Here is a 19,209-nt window from a genome sequence, read left to right as displayed (position 1 = left end):
AGCAGAATTCCCCCTCAAGTGACCCCATTTTGGAAATTATAACCCTTTGGGAATTTATCTGCAGGTGTAGTGACGATTTTGACTACATGGGTGTTTTCCAGAAACAAGCAGCAGTGGATGTTGCTGAGTGAAAATTGCCGCTGTAGTGACCAGTACATTATGCCCAGCTCATGCTTCTGGAGACATGCATTTGTAACTTAGGTAGGCTTTCATCACTACAGAAATGCCAAACATGTGGGCGCTAAATGTGGTTTAGGCACACTGGGCTCAGAAGGGGGTTGGAGCATTTGGGAGAGGAGAATTTGCACTTTGCTGAATTTCTTTTGGAGGGTGAGCAGCCATTTTGCTTTTCCAGAGCCTTTGTGCTACCAGTAACGTGGAAGCCCCCTATATTTCCGTTCACAGATGACAGACCTGAGTGGGGACTTGCTTTTTTATGGATTGAGTTGAAGCTTTTACTGGGAACATTTTACATAACGTTTGGAATCACGTTTATCCGGCGCTCTACACTGACCACTTTACTTTGGGGTTTCCATCTACACTGTGTTCCAAATTATTATGCAAAAAATATTTCCTCATATTTTCTCTAAATTACCTATATGAATTGCAGTCATTGTTATTTTCCAGTCATCTACTATTCTAGTATAATTGCAACGTTTTTGAACAAACTGCCTATGAAAACCGTATATTTTGCATGTGGACAGAATACCCTCCCAGAGCTGTTGCTTAGATGTGAGCTGCCTCCCGCCATCATACACTCCTTTTGATGATGCTCCAGAGGTTCTCAATGGGGATGAGGTCAGGGGAAGATGGTGGCCACACCATAAGTTTGTCCTCTTTTATGCCCATAGCAGCCAGAGATGCAGATGTGTTATTTGCAGCATGAGACGGTGCATTATCATGCATGAAAATGATCTTGCTACGGAAAGCACGGTTCTTCCTCTTGAACCATGACAGGAAGTGCTGTTTTAGAAACTCCACATAGATTATGGAGTTCATCTTTACCCCTTCAGGGATCCTAAAAGGGCCGACAATCTCTCTCCCCATGATTCCAGCCCAAAACATTACTCCACCTCCTCCCTGTTGGCGCCTTAGCCGTGTTTTCATGGGGTGTCCATCAACCAGCCATCCTCCACTCCATCCATCTGGACCATCGAGCGTTGCACGGCACTCATCGGTGAACAAAACAGTTTGGAAGTCAGTCTTCATGTATCGTTTGGCCCACTGGAGCCGTTTCTGCTTGTGTGCAGTGGATAGAGGTGGTCGACAGGATGGCTTACGCACAGCTGCAAACCTCTGAAGGACCCTGCATCTTGTTGTTCGGGGGACGTTGGAGGCACCAGCAGCTTCAAAAACTTGTCTGCTGCTATGACAAGGCATTTTTGCAGCTGCTCTTTTAACCTGACGCAATTGCCTGTTGGAAAGAGTCCTCAATTTTTCCGTGTGTGCTGGGAATCAGCTACATACTTCTTGATTGTGCCATGATCACGATGAAGTGTCTTGGCAATGTTGATTGTAGTCATGCCTTGACCTAAATACTCCACAATTTGTTGCTTCTCAGCAGCCGACACATCCTTTTTCTTTCCCATTTTGGAAAAAATGTAGGCTGCTTAATAATGTGGAACAGCCCTCTTAAGTAGTCTTGTCTTTATTTGGACACACCTGCCAAACTAATTGGCACAGGTATCTGCAATTGCTTTCAGTGATATAAAGAGCCCTGACACATATCATCATCAATGAGTTTAAATGACAAACAAAAAAATTCTAACCTTATAACTCCTAAACGCTTTTTGCATAATAATTTGGAACACAGTTTAAATCTCCGAGTGAAGTGATTCAGATGAAACCCACGAGGGATCCATTCACTGTAATGAGGCAGCAGTTACTCTGGACTCTGTCTGGCCTCTGCTCAGCGGTGTCCTTTTCAGAAGTGCACAAAACTATGGTCGATGGCACTTTTATGCAATCCTAAAATGACGGGACACTACTGGATCACAGGTCAGACGGTGTCCACAGTGACTCCATTTGCCTCATTATAGGGAATTTTCCGCCTGGGTTTCTGTCTGAATCACGTATTTAACCCCGGTGTAACAACTCATCGCATAGCGCAGGATAAATGTTCGCCAAGACTTACTGCGATCTTTGGGAGGCAGAATGAAAAATGCAACAGCAGGTGAAGAATTGGTTTCATTTATTTTTTACACCGTTCCTTATGTGATTAGGCGACTTTTTCCTTCGGGTTGGTGCGATTACAGCGATATCAGATTTATATTGGGTTTTTATGTTTGGCAGCTGTCATACACTAAAAGACGCTTTTTATAGCGAAAACTAATTTTTGCATCACCATATTTTGAGAGCTATAATAAATTTATATTTCAGCCAACAGAGTCATGTGAGGGCTTATTTTTTGCAGGACCAGCTGACTTTTTATTGGTACCATTTTCGTGCACATGATCGCTTTCTATTCTAATTTTTGGGAGACAGAATGAACCAAAACCAGCAATCCAGGACTTACTTTTTGTTTTTTTAATACCATTCCACGTGTAGTAAAATTGGTAAGAGAGATTTATTCTTTGGGTCAGTACGATTACAGAGATGCCTCATGTTACAGAACCCCCCAGCACCCCGGATAGGTGCAATGTGAGATGCATGCCCCTAATGCAGCAATTGACCGGCTGCGACCCACCTTTGTAAATCCCACAGTAAATGATCGGGGGTCGCCGGCCACCTGCGGCTATTGTAATGTACGTCTGGCGTCTCAATTGGAGCCTGTTATCTACTGGCCCGCCACATATTGATTGTCCTGTCCTCTGTATGTACAGTGGGGCAAAAAAGTATTTAGTCAGTCAGCAATAGTGCAAGTTCCACCACTTAAAAAGATGAGAGGCGTCTGTAATTTACATCATAGGTAGACCTCAACTATGGGAGACAAACTGAGAAAAAAAAATCCAGAAGATCACATTGTCTGGTTTTTTTTTCATTTTATTTGCATATTATGGTGGAAAATAAGTATTTGGTCAGAAACAAAATTTCATCTCAATACTTTGTGATATATCCTTTGTTGGCAATGACAGAGGTCAAACGTTTTCTGTAAGTCTTCACAAGGTTGCCACACACTGTTGTTGGTATGTTGGCCCATTCCTCCATGCAGATCTCCTCTAGAGCAGTGATGTTTTTGGCTTTTCGCTTGGCAACACGGACTTTCAACTCCCTCCAAAGGTTTTCTATAGGGTTGAGATCTGGAGACTGGCTAGGCCACTCCAGGACCTTGAAATGCTTCTTACGAAGCCACTCCTTCGTTGCCCTGGCGGTGTGCTTTGGATCATTGTCATGTTGAAAGACCCAGCCACGTTTCATCTTCAATGCCCTTGCTGATGGAAGGAGGTTTGCACTCAAAATCTCACGATACATGGCCCCATTCATTCTTTCATGTACCCGGATCAGTCGTCCTGGCCCCTTTGCAGAGAAACAGCCCCAAAGCATGATGTTTCCACCACCATGCTTTTCAGTAGGTATGGTGTTTGATGGATGCAACTCAGTATTCTTTTTCCTCCAAACACGACAAGTTGTGTTTCTACCAAACAGTTCCAGTTTGGTTTCATCAGACCATAGGACATTCTCCCAAAACTCCTCTGGATCATCCAAATGCTCTCTAGCAAACTTCAGACGGGCCCGGACATGTACAGGCTTAAGCAGTGGGACACGTCTGGCACTGCAGTACCTGAGTCCATGGTGGCGTAATGTGTTACTTATGGTAGGCCTTGTTACATTGGTCCCAGCTCTCTGCAGTTCATTCACTAGGTCCCCCCGCGTGGTTCTGGGATTTTTGCTCACCGTTCTTGTGATCATTCTGACCCCAAGGGGTGGGATTTTGCGTGGAGCACCAGATCGAGGGAGATTATCAGTGGTCTTGTATGTCTTCCATTTTCTAATTATTGCTCCCACAGTTGATTTCTTCACTCCAAGCTGGTTGGCTATTGCAGATTCAGTCTTCCCAGCCTGGTGCAGGGCTACAATTTTGTTTCTGGTGTCTTTTGACAGCTCTTTGGTCTTCACCATAGTGGAGTTTGGATTCAGACTGTTTGAGGGTGTGCACAGGTGTCTTTTTATACTGATAACAAGTTTAAACAGGTGCCATTACTACAGGTAATGAGTGGAGGAAAGAGGAGACTCTTAAAGAAGTTACAGGTCTGTGAGAGCCAGAAATCTTGTTTGCTTGTTTCTGACCAAATACTTATTTTCCACCATAATATTCAAATAAAATGAAAAAAAACAGACAATGTGATTTTCTGGATTTTTTTTTCTCAGTTTGTCTCCCATAGTTGAGGTCTACCTATGATGTAAATTACAAACGCCTCTCATCTTTTTAAGTGGTGGAACTTGCACTATTGCTGACTGACTAAATACTTTTTTGCCCCACTGTATATATATTCTGAAACCGGTGAATAAATGGCTGTCACACTGGAAATATGTGGAGAAGCAGTGATCTTTTATATGTTCCCATGTTACAAAGCCTTTCGAGACCGCATCCTTCATCCAGAAGTGAAGAAAAGCAGAGTGGACCTCCTGAAACACGGGGTAGTAATGTAAGAGGTATTACAGCACAGAAGACCCCGTTACACCTCATTTATATCTTTTGTCATGCTTTGGCGCTTTTACACGAAAACTTTTATAGAAAAAAAATATTTTTGCATCACTTTATTCTGACAGCTATAACTTTTATATTTTTCTGCTGATGGAGCTGTATGGCGGCTTGTTTTTTGAGGGACAAGATGACGTTTTCAGTGGTACCATTTTTATTTACATCAACCTTTTTGATCACGCTATTGCACTTTATTCGTCAGTATGATCATAAAGCATTGTTTTTTACCTCATTTTTTATTTGATTTTTTTCGGTGTTCACTGAACGTGTTAACTAGTGAGACAGTTTTATAGAGCGGGTCGTTACAGACTCGGCGATACCAAACATGTGTACATTTATTTTTTTATTTACATAAATAAATGTATTTATTGGTATACACACATATATATATATATATATATATATATATATATATATATATATATATATATATATATATATATATGTCTTTACTTAGGGATTTAGAAAATATATATTTTTACACATTCCAATATTTAACTTTTTAAGGCTGGTTTCACACTAGTGTTTTTTAGCGCAGCGCTTCGTGCGCGTCCATGCGCATGCATCATGCGCCCCTATCTTTAACATGGGGGGGGGGCGCATGGTCTTGCGTTAGTATGCATTTTCGTGCACATGCGTTTTTTTTTTCCACAGTATGCACCTAGGCGCGCCCGACGCAACCTGTTGCATTTTTGAGTCCGTCCAACGGCGCAAAAAAAAACAAACGCATGCTTGCACACGGAATGCGCCAAAATAACACATTACAGTCTATGGGAGTGCAGGCGTGCGCATGCATATGCGCACGCCACGTTTGAAAACACATGCATTTTAAGAGTTAACATGGCTATAAACTGGTTAAAACACATGCGCCTAGAAAACGCAAAGGCATGCAAAACGCATGATGCGTTTTTTTGCATGCGCCTCTATTGCACATGAAGCGCTGCGCTAAAAAACGGTAATGTGAAAGTAGCCTTAGATTGTTCCAGTATGGGATATTACTATAATGCATCAGATCGCATTGTAGAGTATCAGATCAGGATCTGACAGGCAGGGAAGGAGGCATGCCGGCGCCTGCTCTCAGCAAGCGCTCACAAGCCACCTTCCCTGCAGGACCCAGAAGGACCCCATGGCCATCTTGGTTTCTGGAGTCTACATGGAGACAATCAGGACAACACAATTACATCACGTTGTCCTAATGGAAGCGCACGGGGAGCCCCCTCCCTGCGCGATGCTCCTCTATGCCGCCGTCACTATTGACAGTGGCATCAGAGCTGTTAAATACCCGCATTGGTGCTAGCACCAATCGTGGGCGTTACTGCGGGGTGTCATCTGTCACATACAGGAGTGATCGCCACGCCGTGCATGAACTTCTCTTTGTGGGAACGCACCTCCCGCAGAGCAGTATATGTACGGCGCATGTTGGGAAGGGGTTAAAGTGATCCTGTCACCAGGTTTGGATGAAATGAGATACGGCCACCACCTTTCAGGGCCGATATGCAGCATTCTATAATGCTTTAAGTCTGTCCCAACCAGACCTGTAAGAGAAGAAAAATAACTTATTATACTCACCTGCAGGGCGGTCCTGTCCGAGGGGTGTTGCTCTTCTTGGTTTGGTGTTTCCCCATCTGCTTATGATCATCATCCTCCTTCTTGCTTCGTGTGGATAACATGTCCCTGCATCATCCACAGTCTCCCCGGCATCACACCCATGTGCAGGCGTACTTCTCTGCCCTGTTGATGGCAGATTAAAGTACTACAGTGTGAGGGCGCTGGGGATCTGTGACCTTTCCTGGAGACTGTGTGGATAACGCAGGGACGTATCATCCACACGAATAAAGAAAGGTGGGGATCATAAGCAGATGGGAGGCAGAAGATGAAAAAGAGGGACACCCTTCGGACCACCCTGCAGGTGAGTATAATAAGAGTTATTTTTCCTTCTCTTACAGGTTGGGAGCAGATATACAGCATTATAGAATGCTGCATATCGGCCCTGAAAGGTGGTGGCTGTATCTCATATCGGGCAAACCTGGTGACATTATGTGTTATGGATCATAATAGCGAAGTTTGCCCAGAAAGACTGGACTTGGTCTTGTAGGGACCATATGAGCAAAGAAGGGAGAGAAGGTAAATTCACCCAATAAGATATAAGGGTTCTAAGAAGTTAACAGCATCATTACCCTCTGCTTTCTCTTAGAGGCCCACCAAAATATTTTTCTTCATATGATTTTCTAACTTGTCAGCAAATTCTATGCACGTGATCATTTGGCTTTGTAGTTTACAGATAAGAGCAGGTAAGGGTGAGCATATGCTAATTTCGGGCGGGGGGGGGGGTGAAGATGGATCCTCCAGTTTGTAAGCTCTATAGAAGAAGGACTTTCAGTGCCCAAAGTAATTGGAAAATTTTACAGTGGAGGAATGTGCAGGGGTCTAACGGCAGAATGATGATCATATGATTGTGATATGTCTGGACTACACCACCGATAAAGCAGTGAAAGCTGATGACTAACAAAAATCTCTGTATTTACTACTCACCTTGGCGATTATCTGTAGGAATCTCCTCTTTACACCGCTCATCACCCCTCGCATATTTCTCTCTTGTATTAATGTGGGTCTGATCTTTACCCTGAAACAAATACTGTACAAGTCAGACCGATGGAGAAGTCACATTGATCAGCTCTAATCCTGCCATCTCCACCGTTCTCATTACACAAGTATAAAACATATAATACTGGTGGATAAAACAAGACTGAGCACAAGATCTTCACAGCCATCTACACATCATAGGGGAGATCTCATGACACCTTCTCTCCATCTACCTGATGATCCTGAGGAACATTGGGATCTTCTTGTTTACAGTCCTGTGGAAGAAGAGGACGGGGACATCTCTCTGGTGATGTCTTCTTACTGGATAGATCTGAAAGAAACATGTTTGTGACATACAGATAATTCTAGGTCATGTGTATTTAGTTCTGTCTATTACCTGGTGATGTGAGGGGCTGGGGAACCTCCATCATGACGTCCTTGTACAGATCTTTGTGTCCTTCTAAATACTCCCACTCCTCCATGGAGAAATAGACAGTGACATCCTGACACCTTATAGGAACCTGACACATACAATGATACAGTCATCCCCCCAATCCCTTCATAGCATTACTGTATAACGTCCCAGCATTCCCAGCAGTGTCACCTCTCCAGTCAGCAGCTCAATTATCTTGTAGGCAAGTTCTAGGATCTTCTGGTCATTGATGTCCTCATGTATCAGGGAGTGAGGTGGAGGCCCCGTGATTGGGCTCAGGGCTCTTCCCCATCCCTCAGACACAGGGTCCTGACAGCGCTCACTAGAGGTCTTCTTCACTACTGTGTAATCCTGGTTATGGAGAGACACATTAATAAATCTCACTGCAGACATTTCCAGAGTCCTCACCTCTCCAGTTCTGTCCATCTGTTATTCTCATAGATATGAATGATGTAGTGTGATCAGAATCTCTCACCTCTCCAGTAAGCCAGAAAAGGATCTCTAGGTTAAGTTGTAACAGCCTCTCCACCATTTTGTCCTTGTCCATATCCATCCTTGATGGGTAAATGAGAAAAAGATGTCCACTGAGAGGATCCAATATCGTAGAGACCTTGATGTGAAGAGGATAAGACCGATATAACATCATAAAGAATCCCATTTAATAATACAATTACTGGAGATAGTAAGAGGAATCATATGAGGAGATATAATTTGTAGATGTTGTATTCTCTAGTCTCGTACAGACTGGAACATAAGTTGAATTGTTGACCAAGTCATCTCCTCCATGTTCCCAATCCCTGGCTATGATGGCCATTGCTTCAGCAACTAATTGGCCATAGGTATCATAAGTTTGTTGAAACTGACCAGGAAATACAGAGACTGATGGAGGACTCAAAAAGTGGTGGCACAGGAGGAGTGTGGAATCATTAATGTGTTACTATCTTTAATACATTATGTTTTTTTCCCCTCACATCTGCTAAAAAAACCTATATACTTTAGATCAGACATCAAACTAGTAAAAAAGAAGTGAGCCCACAGCTATGTAGAAAGTAACTAAATCTTTATTAGGTAAAAGTAGTCTAGGTCCAAAAGATGAACATATCAGTTTAAACGGCGTCATCCATAGCCCAACTCCAGAGGAAGGCAGGGCTGGCGCCATTCCAGCAGGAGATGGACACTTATGGGTCGGTGTATGGCTCTACTTCCTAACACTATCATTGCTATTGTTGTGTATATACAGCTATCAAAGAAATCCCCTAATACATAAATATCTATTAATCCATTTAAAAACAAACCCAAGCAATACGAGATAAAGAAAAACACACTATGGTGAGGAGAAATGTCAGATAATATCGGTAGACAGCAGAAATAGATGCCCCGCTGATAATGTCTATAGCTGAAGGCTTTTTTTCACTCTATAAAAGGACCATGTTGTTGACATTACACACTCCCAGAATGATAGAAGACTCACACAGTGAGATAAAAAGTGTCATCAAAATGATGTATAGCGCATGTACGCCGGCAGCTGGATCTTCCAGGGTGCATGCGCAGGTATTCCAGACACAAGAGGTCAACATCGACCTTTGCGAATGTGTCCTGGGCCTCAGATGTCTAAAACAGTGCCCCGAACTGGTGCATGCGCAGCACGAGTCCATCAACGCTAAGCACATGCCCCCCGTCACAGCAACAGTCAGTTGCCTGGAGAAGGCGCCTGCGTGGTGCAGCAAAGGATAAGATATTGCTGCAGTTTACCAATAATAATGCACAGCTGGAACCAATAAATGTCATAGCAGGTGCGATATTATCACCTATAAGGTGTAGTGGGGTGGGGTTCACACCGTGCAGTAATGAGGCAGTGACCCAGTAAAGTTCAACACAAATGTCTTAACTGTCCAAAACTCACAAACGAAAAGCAAAAGGTATACCCCGAATCGTAGCCTGGGCGTCAAAACAGTCCATATTTGAGACCAGTTGCCGTGGGTGACTACACCACCATGTCACACTGAGGGGACATCAGGCATTTGCTTCCCTTGGCTCGGTGTTAACTACACACACAAGTTGGACGTTGCAGAGCCACCTGCTCTGCAGCTTGCAAACCAACACTGACACACCCAACCTTTGCTGCAGGGATTTTAACCCCTTTCTGACATCCGACGTACTATCCCGTCCATGGGACCTGGGCCCCTATGCCCATGGACGGGATAGTACGTCTACCGCGATCAGCGGCGCCCACGTGGTGAGCGCCGCTGATCGCGGCCGGGTGTCAGCTGATTATCACGGACCGCCCCGACACGTTAACCCCTTGCACACCGCGATCAAACACGATCGCGGTGTACCGGGGGTTAAAGGGAAGCATCGGCAGGGAGGGGGCTCCCTCCGTGCTTCCCTGAGCCCCCCACGGCAGCGCAATGTGCAGCGCTGCTGCGGGGGGCTCCTTTCCTGCAGGCCCCCGAATCCAAGATGGCGACAGGGGCCTTCAGGAAGCTGGCTTCCTCAGTGCCTGCAAAGCGCAGGCATGAGGAAGTCTGCTTCAATGCCTGTCACAGTGATGTGACAGATCAGCGATCTGTCACAGGACAGTGATGTCCCACCTGGGACTATTTAATAAAGTTAAAAAAAAAAAAAATTAAAAAAAAAGTGTTAAAATTAAAAAAAAAATTAAAAAAAATTGCCAAATAAATTAGAAAAAAAAAAAAAATAAAATCCCCAAATAAATCCTTTTTTTGGAAAAAAAAATAAAAATAAATAAATAATAAAAGTACACATATTAGGTATCACCGCGTCCGTAACGACCTGCCCTATAAAACTATCCCATTAGTTAACCCTTTAGCGAATCCCTTAAAAAATAAAAAACGAAGCAAAAAATAATGATTTATTATCATACCGCCAAACAAAAAGTGTAATAACGCGCGATCAAAAAGACGCATATAAATATCCATGGTACCGCTGAAAACGTCATCTTGTCCCGCAAAAAACGAGCCGCCACACAGCATCATCAGCGAAAAATAAAAAAGTTATAGCTCGCAGAATAAAGCGATGCAAAAATAATTATTTTTTATATAAAATAGTTTTCATTGCATAAAACCGACAAAACATAAAAAAACGACCTAAATGAGGTATCGCTGTAACCGTACTGACCCGAAGAATAAAAGTGCTTTATCAATTTTACCGCACGTGGAACGGTGTAAACGCACCCCCCCAAAAGAAATTCATGAAAAGCTGGCTTTTGTTCATTCTGCGTCCCAAAAATCAGAATAAAAAGCGATCAAAAAATGTCACGTGCCCGAAAATGGTACCAATAAAAACGTCAACTCGTCCCGCAAAAAATAAGACCTCACATGACTCGGTGGGTCAAAATACGGAAAAATTATAGCTCTCAATATGTGGTGATGCAAAAACTATTATTACAAAAAAAAAGCGTCTTTTAGCGTGCGACAGCTGCCAAATATAAAAACCACCATAAATAGTAAATCAAACCCCCCGTTATCACCCCCTTAGTTAGGGAAAAATAATAAAATTAAAAAAATGTATTTATTTCCATTTTCCCATTAGGGTTAAGGCTGAGATTAGGGTTAGGGGTGTGTTGGGGTTTGGGTTGGAGTTATAATTGGGGGGTTTCCACTGTTTGGGCACATCAGGTGCTGTCCAAACGCAACATGGCGTCTGATCTCAATTCCAGCCAATTCTGCGTTGAAAAAGTCAAATGGTGCTCCTTCCCTTCCAAGCTCTGCCATGCGCCCAAACAGTGTTTTACCCCCCACATGTAGGGTATCAGCCTACTCAGGTCAAATTGAAAAACAATTTTTGGGGTCCAATTTCTCCTGTTACCCTTAGGAAAATAAAAAATTGGGGGCAAAAATATCATTTTTGTGGAAAAATATTATTTTTTTATTTTCACGCCCGGGCGTTATAAACTTCTGTGAAGCACTTGGGGGTTCAAAGTGCTCACCACACATCTAGATAAGTTCCGTTGGGGGTCTAGTGTCCAAAATGGGGTCACTTGTGGGGAGGTATAATAGTTTAGGTACATCAGAGGCTCTCCAAACGCACATGACACCCGCAGACCATCCCATCAAAGTCTTCATTCCAAAACGTCACTGCTTCCCTTCCAAGCCCCAACGTGTGCCCATACAGTAGTTTTCTCCCACATATGGGGTGTCAGCGTACTCAGGACAAATTGGACAACAACTTTTGGGGTCCAATTTCTCCTGCTACCCTTGGGAAAATAAAAAAATGGTGACTAAAAGATCATGTTTGTGGAAAAAATACAAATTTTTTATTTTCACGCCTGGGCGTTATAAACTTCTGTGAAGCACTGGGGGGTTCAAAGTGCTCACCACACATCTAGATAAGTTCCTTAGGGGGTCTAGTTTCCAAAATGGTGTCATTTGTAGGGGGGGGGGGGGGGTGTTTCCACTGTTTAGGTACATCAGGGGTTTTCCAATCGCGACATGATGTCCGATCTCAATTTCAGCCAAAAACGTCAAATGGCGTTGCTTCCCTTCCGAGCTCTGCCATGCGCCCAAATAGTGGTTTACCCCCACATGTGGGGTATCAGCGTACTCAGGACAAATTGCACAATAACTTTAAGGGTCCTGTTACCCTTGGGAAAATAAAAATTGGGGTGAAAAGATCATTTTTGTGGAAAAAATATGATTTTTTAATTTTACCGCTGTACGTTATAAACTTCTGTGAAGCCCTTGTGGGTTCAAAGTTCTCACCACATATCTAGATAAGTTTCTTGGGGGGTCTAGTTTCCAAAATGGGGTCACTTGTAGGGGGTTTCCACTGTTTAGGTACATCAGGGACTCTCCAAACGTGACATGGCGTCCAATCTGAATTTCAGCCAATTTTGCATTGAAAAAGTCAAACGGCGCTCCTTCCCTTCTGAGCTCTTCCATGCACCGAAACAGTCGTTCCCCCCCACATATCAGGTATCAGCGTACTCAGGACAAATTGTACAATAACTTTTGCAGTCCAATTTCTCCTGTTACCCTTAGTAAAATAAAAAAAATTGAACTTGAAGTATTTTTTTTATGAAAAAAAGTTAGATATTCATTTTTTTTTAAATATTCAAAAAAATTCCTGTGACGCACCTAAAGGGTTAATAAACTTCTTGAATGTGGTTTTGAGCACCTTAAGGGGTACAGTTTTTAGAATGGTGTCACTTTTGGGTATTTTCTATCATATAGACCCCTCAAGGTGGCTTCAAATGTGATGTGGTCCTAAAAATAAAATGGTGTTGCAAAAATGAGAAATCGCTGGTCAACTTTTAACCCTTATAACTTCCTAACAAAAAAAAATTTTGGTTCCAAAATTGTGCTGATGTAAAGTAAACATGTGGGAAATGTTAGTTATCAAGTTTTTTGTGTGCTGGATCTCTGTGATTTAAGGGCATAAAAATTCAAAGTTGGAAAATTGCGAAATTTTCAAAATTTTCGCCAAATTTCCATTTTTTCTCACAAATAAACGCAAGTTATATGACTGAAATTTTACCACTAACATGAAGTACAATATGTCACGAGAAAACAACGTCAGAATCACCGGGATCCATGGAAGCGTTCCAGAGTTATTACATCATAAAGGTACAGTGGTCAGAATTGTAAAAATTGGCCCGGTCATGAACGTGCAAACCACCCTTGGGGGTGAAGGGGTTAAATGAGATCTGTGGCCATGGGCCACTTGTAAGACCTGGCTGGAGGGAGTGAACACTCCCACTGCCATCCTGTAGTTCACTCCAAAAATAAAAGCCCATGCCAGGCTTTCTAGAACCAGACCCCACAAGCGTCCATTAACCCCACTAAAGGTCCCAGATTACTCAAACATTAACGCTACAAATCCCACTAGATAGCCCCAAGTATCAGCCCCCTCACCCAAAAATCCAAGAAAACATAAACCTGTTAATTAATAAACACTCCTCTATCACTGAGCCCACTGACCTCCTCCCTGCTGCTCACAGACGCCGGCACCACACGAGTAATGGAGGATACTCTTCCATCTCTTGCTAAGGCAGAGCACGCCCCCTCCTGGTATAACACGCCCCCGGAAATGACGTCACACTCGGAGGGAGCCCATACAGTCTAATGTCTACAATGTAAGTATGCAGAGTTAGGGTGGTCAATGGCCAGCATAGGGAGGGGGCGTGGTCGGCAACACAGGGGGCGTGGCCGAGACCCAGAGAAACACAGAACAGAAGCATCAAGACGGGGCACGGCGGCTGATACTCAGTGCAGTGCTGGAAGAAGTGGTACTGTGCAGTGTATATACAGGACAGGAGGAGTGGTACTGTGCAGTGTATATACAGGACAGGAGGAGTGGTACCGTGCAGTGTATATATACAGGACAGGAGGAGTGGTACTGTGCAGTGTATATATACAGGACAGGGGGAGTGGTACTGTGCAGTGTATATATACAGGACAGGAGGAGTGGTACTGTGCAGGGTATATATACAGGACAGGAGGAGTGGTACTGTGCAGTGTATATATACAGGACAGGATAAGTGGTACTGTGCAGTGTATATATACAGGACAGGAGGAGTGGTACTGTGCAGTGTATATACAGGACAGGAGGAGTGGTACCGTGCAGTGTATATATACAGGACAGGAGGAGTGGTACTGTGCAGTGTATATATACAGGACAGGGGGAGTGGTACTGTGCAGTGTATATATACAGGACAGGAGGAGTGGTACTGTGCAGGGTATATATACAGGACAGGAGGAGTGGTACTGTGCAGTGTATATACAGGACAGGAGGAGTGGTACTGTGCAGTGTATATACAGGACAGGAGGAGTGGTACCGTGCAGTGTATATATACAGGACAGGAGGAGTGGTACTGTGCAGTGTATATATACAGGACAGGGGGAGTGGTACTGTGCAGTGTATATATACAGGACAGGAGGAGTGGTACTGTGCAGGGTATATATACAGGACAGGAGGAGTGGTACTGTGCAGTGTATATATACAGGACAGGATAAGTGGTACTGTGCAGTGTATATATACAGGACAGGAGGAGTGGTACTGTGCAGTGTATATATACAGGACAGGAGAAATATTGTGCAGTGTATATATACAGGACAGGAGGAGTGGTACTGTGCAGTGTATATATACAGGACAGGATAAGTGGTACTGTGCAGTGTATATATACAGGACAGGAGGAGTGGTACTGTGCAGTGTATATACACAGGACAGGAGGAGTGGTACTGTGCAGTGTATATACAGGACAGGAGGAGTGGTACTGTGCAGTGTATATATACAAGACAGGAGGAGTGATACTGTGCAGTGTATATATACAGGACAGGAGGAGTGGTACTGTGCAGTGTGTATATACAGGACAGGAGGAGTGGTACTGTGCAGTGTATATACAGGACAGGAGGAGTGGTACTGTGCAGGGTATATATACAGGACAGGAGGAGTGGTACTGTGCAGTGTATATATACAGGACAGGAGGAGTGGTACTGTGCAGTGTATATACAGGACAGGAGGAGTGGTACCGTGCAGTGTATATATACAGGACAGGAGGAGTGGTGATGTGCAGTGTATATACAGGACAGGAGGAGTGGTACTGTGCAGTGTATATACACAGGACAGGAGGAGTGGTACCGTGCAGTGTATATATACAGGACAGGAGGAGTGGTACTGTGCAGTGTATATACAGGACAGGAGGAGTGGTACTGTGCAGTGTATATACACAGGACAGGAGGAGTGGTACCGTGCAGTGTATATATACAGGACAGGAGGAGTGGTACTGTGCAGTGTATATACAGGACAGGAGGAGTGGTACCGTGCAGTGTATATATACAGGACAGGAGCAGTGGTACTGTGCAGTGTATATACAGGACAGGAGGAGTGGTACTGTGCAGTGTATATACAGGACAGAAGGAGTGGTACTGTGCAGTGTATATACAGGACAGGAGGAGTGGTACCGTGCAGTGTATATATACAGGACAGGAGGAGTGGTACCGTGCAGTGTATATATACAGGACAGGGGGAGTGGTACTGTGCAGTGTATATATACAGGACAGGAGGAGTGGTACTGTGCAGTGTATATATACAGGACAGGAGGAGTGGTACTGTGCAGTGTATATATACAGGACAGGAGGAGTGGTACCGTGCAGTGTATATATACAGGACAGGGGGAGTGGTACTGTGCAGTGTATATATACAGGACGGGGGAGTGGTACTGTGCAGTGTATATACAGGACAGGAGGAGTGGTACTGTGCAGTGTATATACAGGACAGGAGGAGTGGTACTGTGCAGTGTATATACAGGACAGGAGGAGTGGTACTGTGCAGTGTATATACAGGACAGGAGGAGTGGTACCGTGCAGTGTATATATACAGGACAGGGGGAGTGGTACTGTGCAGTGTATATATACAGGACGGGGGAGTGGTACTGTGCAGTGTATATACAGGACAGGAGGAGTGGTACTGTGCAGTATATACATACAGGACAGGAGGAGTGGTACTGTGCAGTGTATATATACAGGACAGGAGGAGTGGTGCTGTGCAGTGTATATATACAGGACAGGAGGAGTGGTACTGTGCAGTGTATATATACAGGACAGGAGGAGTGGTACTGTGCAGTGTATATATACAGGACAGGAGGAGTGGTACTGTGCAGTGTATATATATACAGGACAGGAGGAGTGGTACTGTGCAGTGTATATATACAGGACAGGAGGAGTGGTGCTGTGCAGTGTATATATACAGGACAGGAGGAGTGGTACTGTGCAGTGTATATACAGGACAGGAGAAGTTGTACTGTGCAGTATATATATACAGGACAGGAGTGGTACTGTGCAGTGTATATATACAGGACAGGAGGAGTGGTACTGTGCAATGTCTATACAGGACAGGAGAAGTGGTACTGTGCAGTGTATATATACAGGACAGGAGGAGTGGTAATGTGCAGTGTATATATACAGGACAGGAGGAGTGGTACTGTGCAGTGTATATATACAGGACAGGAGGAGTGGTACTGTGCAGTGTATATATACAGAACAGGAGGAGTGGTACTGTGCAGTGTATATACACAGGACAGGAGGAGTGGTACTGTGCAGTGTATATATACAGGACAGGAGGAGTGGTACTGTGCAGTGTATATACACAGGACAGGAGGAGTGGTACTGTGCAGTGTATATACAAGACAGGGGGAGTGATACTGTGCAGTGTATATATACACAGGACAGGAGGAGTGGTACTGTGCAGTGTATATACAGGACAGGAGGAGTGGTACTGTGCAGTGTATATATACAGGACAGGAGGAGAGGTACTGTGCAGTGTATATATACAGGACAGGAGGAGTGGTACTGTGCAGTGTACAGTATATATACACAGGACAGGAGGAGTGGTACTGTGCAGGGTATATATACAGGACAGGGGGAGTGGTACTGTGCAGTGTATATATACAGGACAGGAGGAGTGGTACTGTGCAGTGTATATATACAGGACAGGAGGAGTGGTACTGTGCAGTGTATATATACAGGACAGGAGGAGTGGTACCGTGCAGTGTATATATACAGGACAGGGGGAGTGGTACTGTGCAGTGTATATATACAGGACGGGGGAGTGGTACTGTGCAGTGTATATACAGGACAGGAGGAGTGGTACTGTGCAGTGTATATACAGGACAGGAGGAGTGGTACTGTGCAGTGTATATACAGGACAGGAGGAGTGGTACTGTGCAGTGTATATACAGGACAGGAGGAGTGGTACCGTGCAGTGTATATATACAGGACAGGGGGAGTGGTACTGTGCAGTGTATATATACAGGACGGGGGAGTGGTACTGTGCAGTGTATATACAGGACAGGAGGAGTGGTACTGTGCAGTATATACATACAGGACAGGAGGAGTGGTACTGTGCAGTGTATATATACAGGACAGGAGGAGTGGTGCTGTGCAGTGTATATATACAGGACAGGAGGAGTGGTACTGTGCAGTGTATATATACAGGACAGGAGGAGTGGTACTGTGCAGTGTATATATACAGGACAGGAGGAGTGGTACTGTGCAGTGTATATATATACAGGACAGGAGGAGTGGTACTGTGCAGTGTATATATACAGGACAGGAGGAGTGGTGCTGTGCAGTGTATATATACAGGACAGGAGGAGTGGTACTGTGCAGTGTATATACAGGACAGGAGAAGTTGTACTGTGCAGTATATATATACAGGACAGGAGTGGTACTGTGCAGTGTATATATACAGGACAGGAGGAGTGGTACTGTGCAATGTCTATACAGGACAGGAGAAGTGGTACTGTGCAGTGTATATATACAGGACAGGAGGAGTGGTAATGTGCAGTGTATATATACAGGACAGGAGGAGTGGTACTGTGCAGTGTATATATACAGGACAGGAGGAGTGGTACTGTGCAGTGTATATATACAGAACAGGAGGAGTGGTACTGTGCAGTGTATATACACAGGACAGGAGGAGTGGTACTGTGCAGTGTATATATACAGGACAGGAGGAGTGGTACTGTGCAGTGTATATACACAGGACAGGAGGAGTGGTACTGTGCAGTGTATATACAAGACAGGGGGAGTGATACTGTGCAGTGTATATATACACAGGACAGGAGGAGTGGTACTGTGCAGTGTATATACAGGACAGGAGGAGTGGTACTGTGCAGTGTATATATACAGGACAGGAGGAGAGGTACTGTGCAGTGTATATATACAGGACAGGAGGAGTGGTACTGTGCAGTGTACAGTATATATACACAGGACAGGAGGAGTGGTACTGTGCAGGGTATATATACAGGACAGGGGGAGTGGTACTGTGCAGTGTATATACACAGGGGGAGTGGTACTGTGCAGTGTATATATACAGGACAGGAGGAGTGGTACTGTGCAGTGTATACAGGACAGGAGGAGTGGTACTGTGCAGTGTATATATACAGGACAGGAGGAGTGGTACTGTGCAGTGTATATATACAGGACAGGAGGAGTGGTACTGCGCAGTGTATATATACAGGACAGGAGGAGTTGTACTGTGCAGTGTATATACAGGACAGGAGGAGTGGTACTGTGCAGTGTATATACACAGGACAGGAGGAGTGGTACTGTGCAGTGTATATACACAGGACAGGAGGAGTTGTACTGTGCAGTGTATATACACAGGACAGGAGGAGTTGTACTGTGCAGTGTATATACAGGACAGGAGGAGTGGTACTGTGCAGTGTATATACAGGACAGGAGGAGTGGTACTGTGCAGTGTATAGATACAGGACAGGAGGAGTGGTACTGTGCAGTGTATAGATACAGGACAGGAGGAGTGGTACTGTGCAGTGTATATATACAGGACAGGAGGAGTGGTACTGTGCAGTGTATATATACAGGACAGGAGGAGTGGTACTGTGCAGTGTATATATACAGGACAGGAGGAGTGGTACTGTGCAGTGTATATATACAGGACAGGAGGAGTGGTACTGTGCAGTGTATATATACAGGACAGGAGGAGTGGTACTGTGCAGTGTATATATACATGACAGGAGGAGTTGTACTGTGCAGTGTATATACAGGACAGGAGGAGTGGTACTGTGCAG

At 44.3% G+C, this 19,209-nt stretch overlaps 1 protein-coding gene across 2 annotated transcripts in view; it reads right to left on the bottom strand.

Moving 5' to 3' along the window:
• LOC141052932 (uncharacterized) overlaps positions 1 to 19,209 on the bottom strand; it is a 251,013-nt gene that overhangs the window by 18,132 nt on the left and 213,672 nt on the right. Inside the window, exons 3-7 of one of the 2 annotated variants that reach the window (XM_073550256.1) lie at positions 8,134 to 8,268; positions 7,830 to 8,009; positions 7,623 to 7,746; positions 7,459 to 7,556; positions 7,175 to 7,265 (exon numbers count right to left, since the gene is read on the bottom strand). In XM_073550256.1, coding sequence (XP_073406357.1) covers positions 7,175 to 7,265; positions 7,459 to 7,556; positions 7,623 to 7,746; positions 7,830 to 8,009; positions 8,134 to 8,268 — 628 coding nt within the window. Of the gene's footprint in view, positions 1 to 7,174; positions 7,278 to 7,458; positions 7,557 to 7,622; positions 7,747 to 7,829; positions 8,010 to 8,133; positions 8,269 to 19,209 lie in introns of both variants that reach the window. The other variant, XM_073550260.1, reaches the window with a different exon arrangement.

The sequence above is a fragment of the Dendrobates tinctorius genome, unplaced genomic scaffold (genome assembly GCF_039654945.1).
Source record: "Dendrobates tinctorius isolate UK_male_01 unplaced genomic scaffold, ASM3965494v1 ptg000164l, whole genome shotgun sequence".
NCBI classification, from domain to species: domain Eukaryota; kingdom Metazoa; phylum Chordata; class Amphibia; order Anura; family Dendrobatidae; genus Dendrobates; species Dendrobates tinctorius.
Note: the sequence above shows the minus strand (reverse complement) of the source record. Positions and strands in the feature narration are given on the sequence as shown.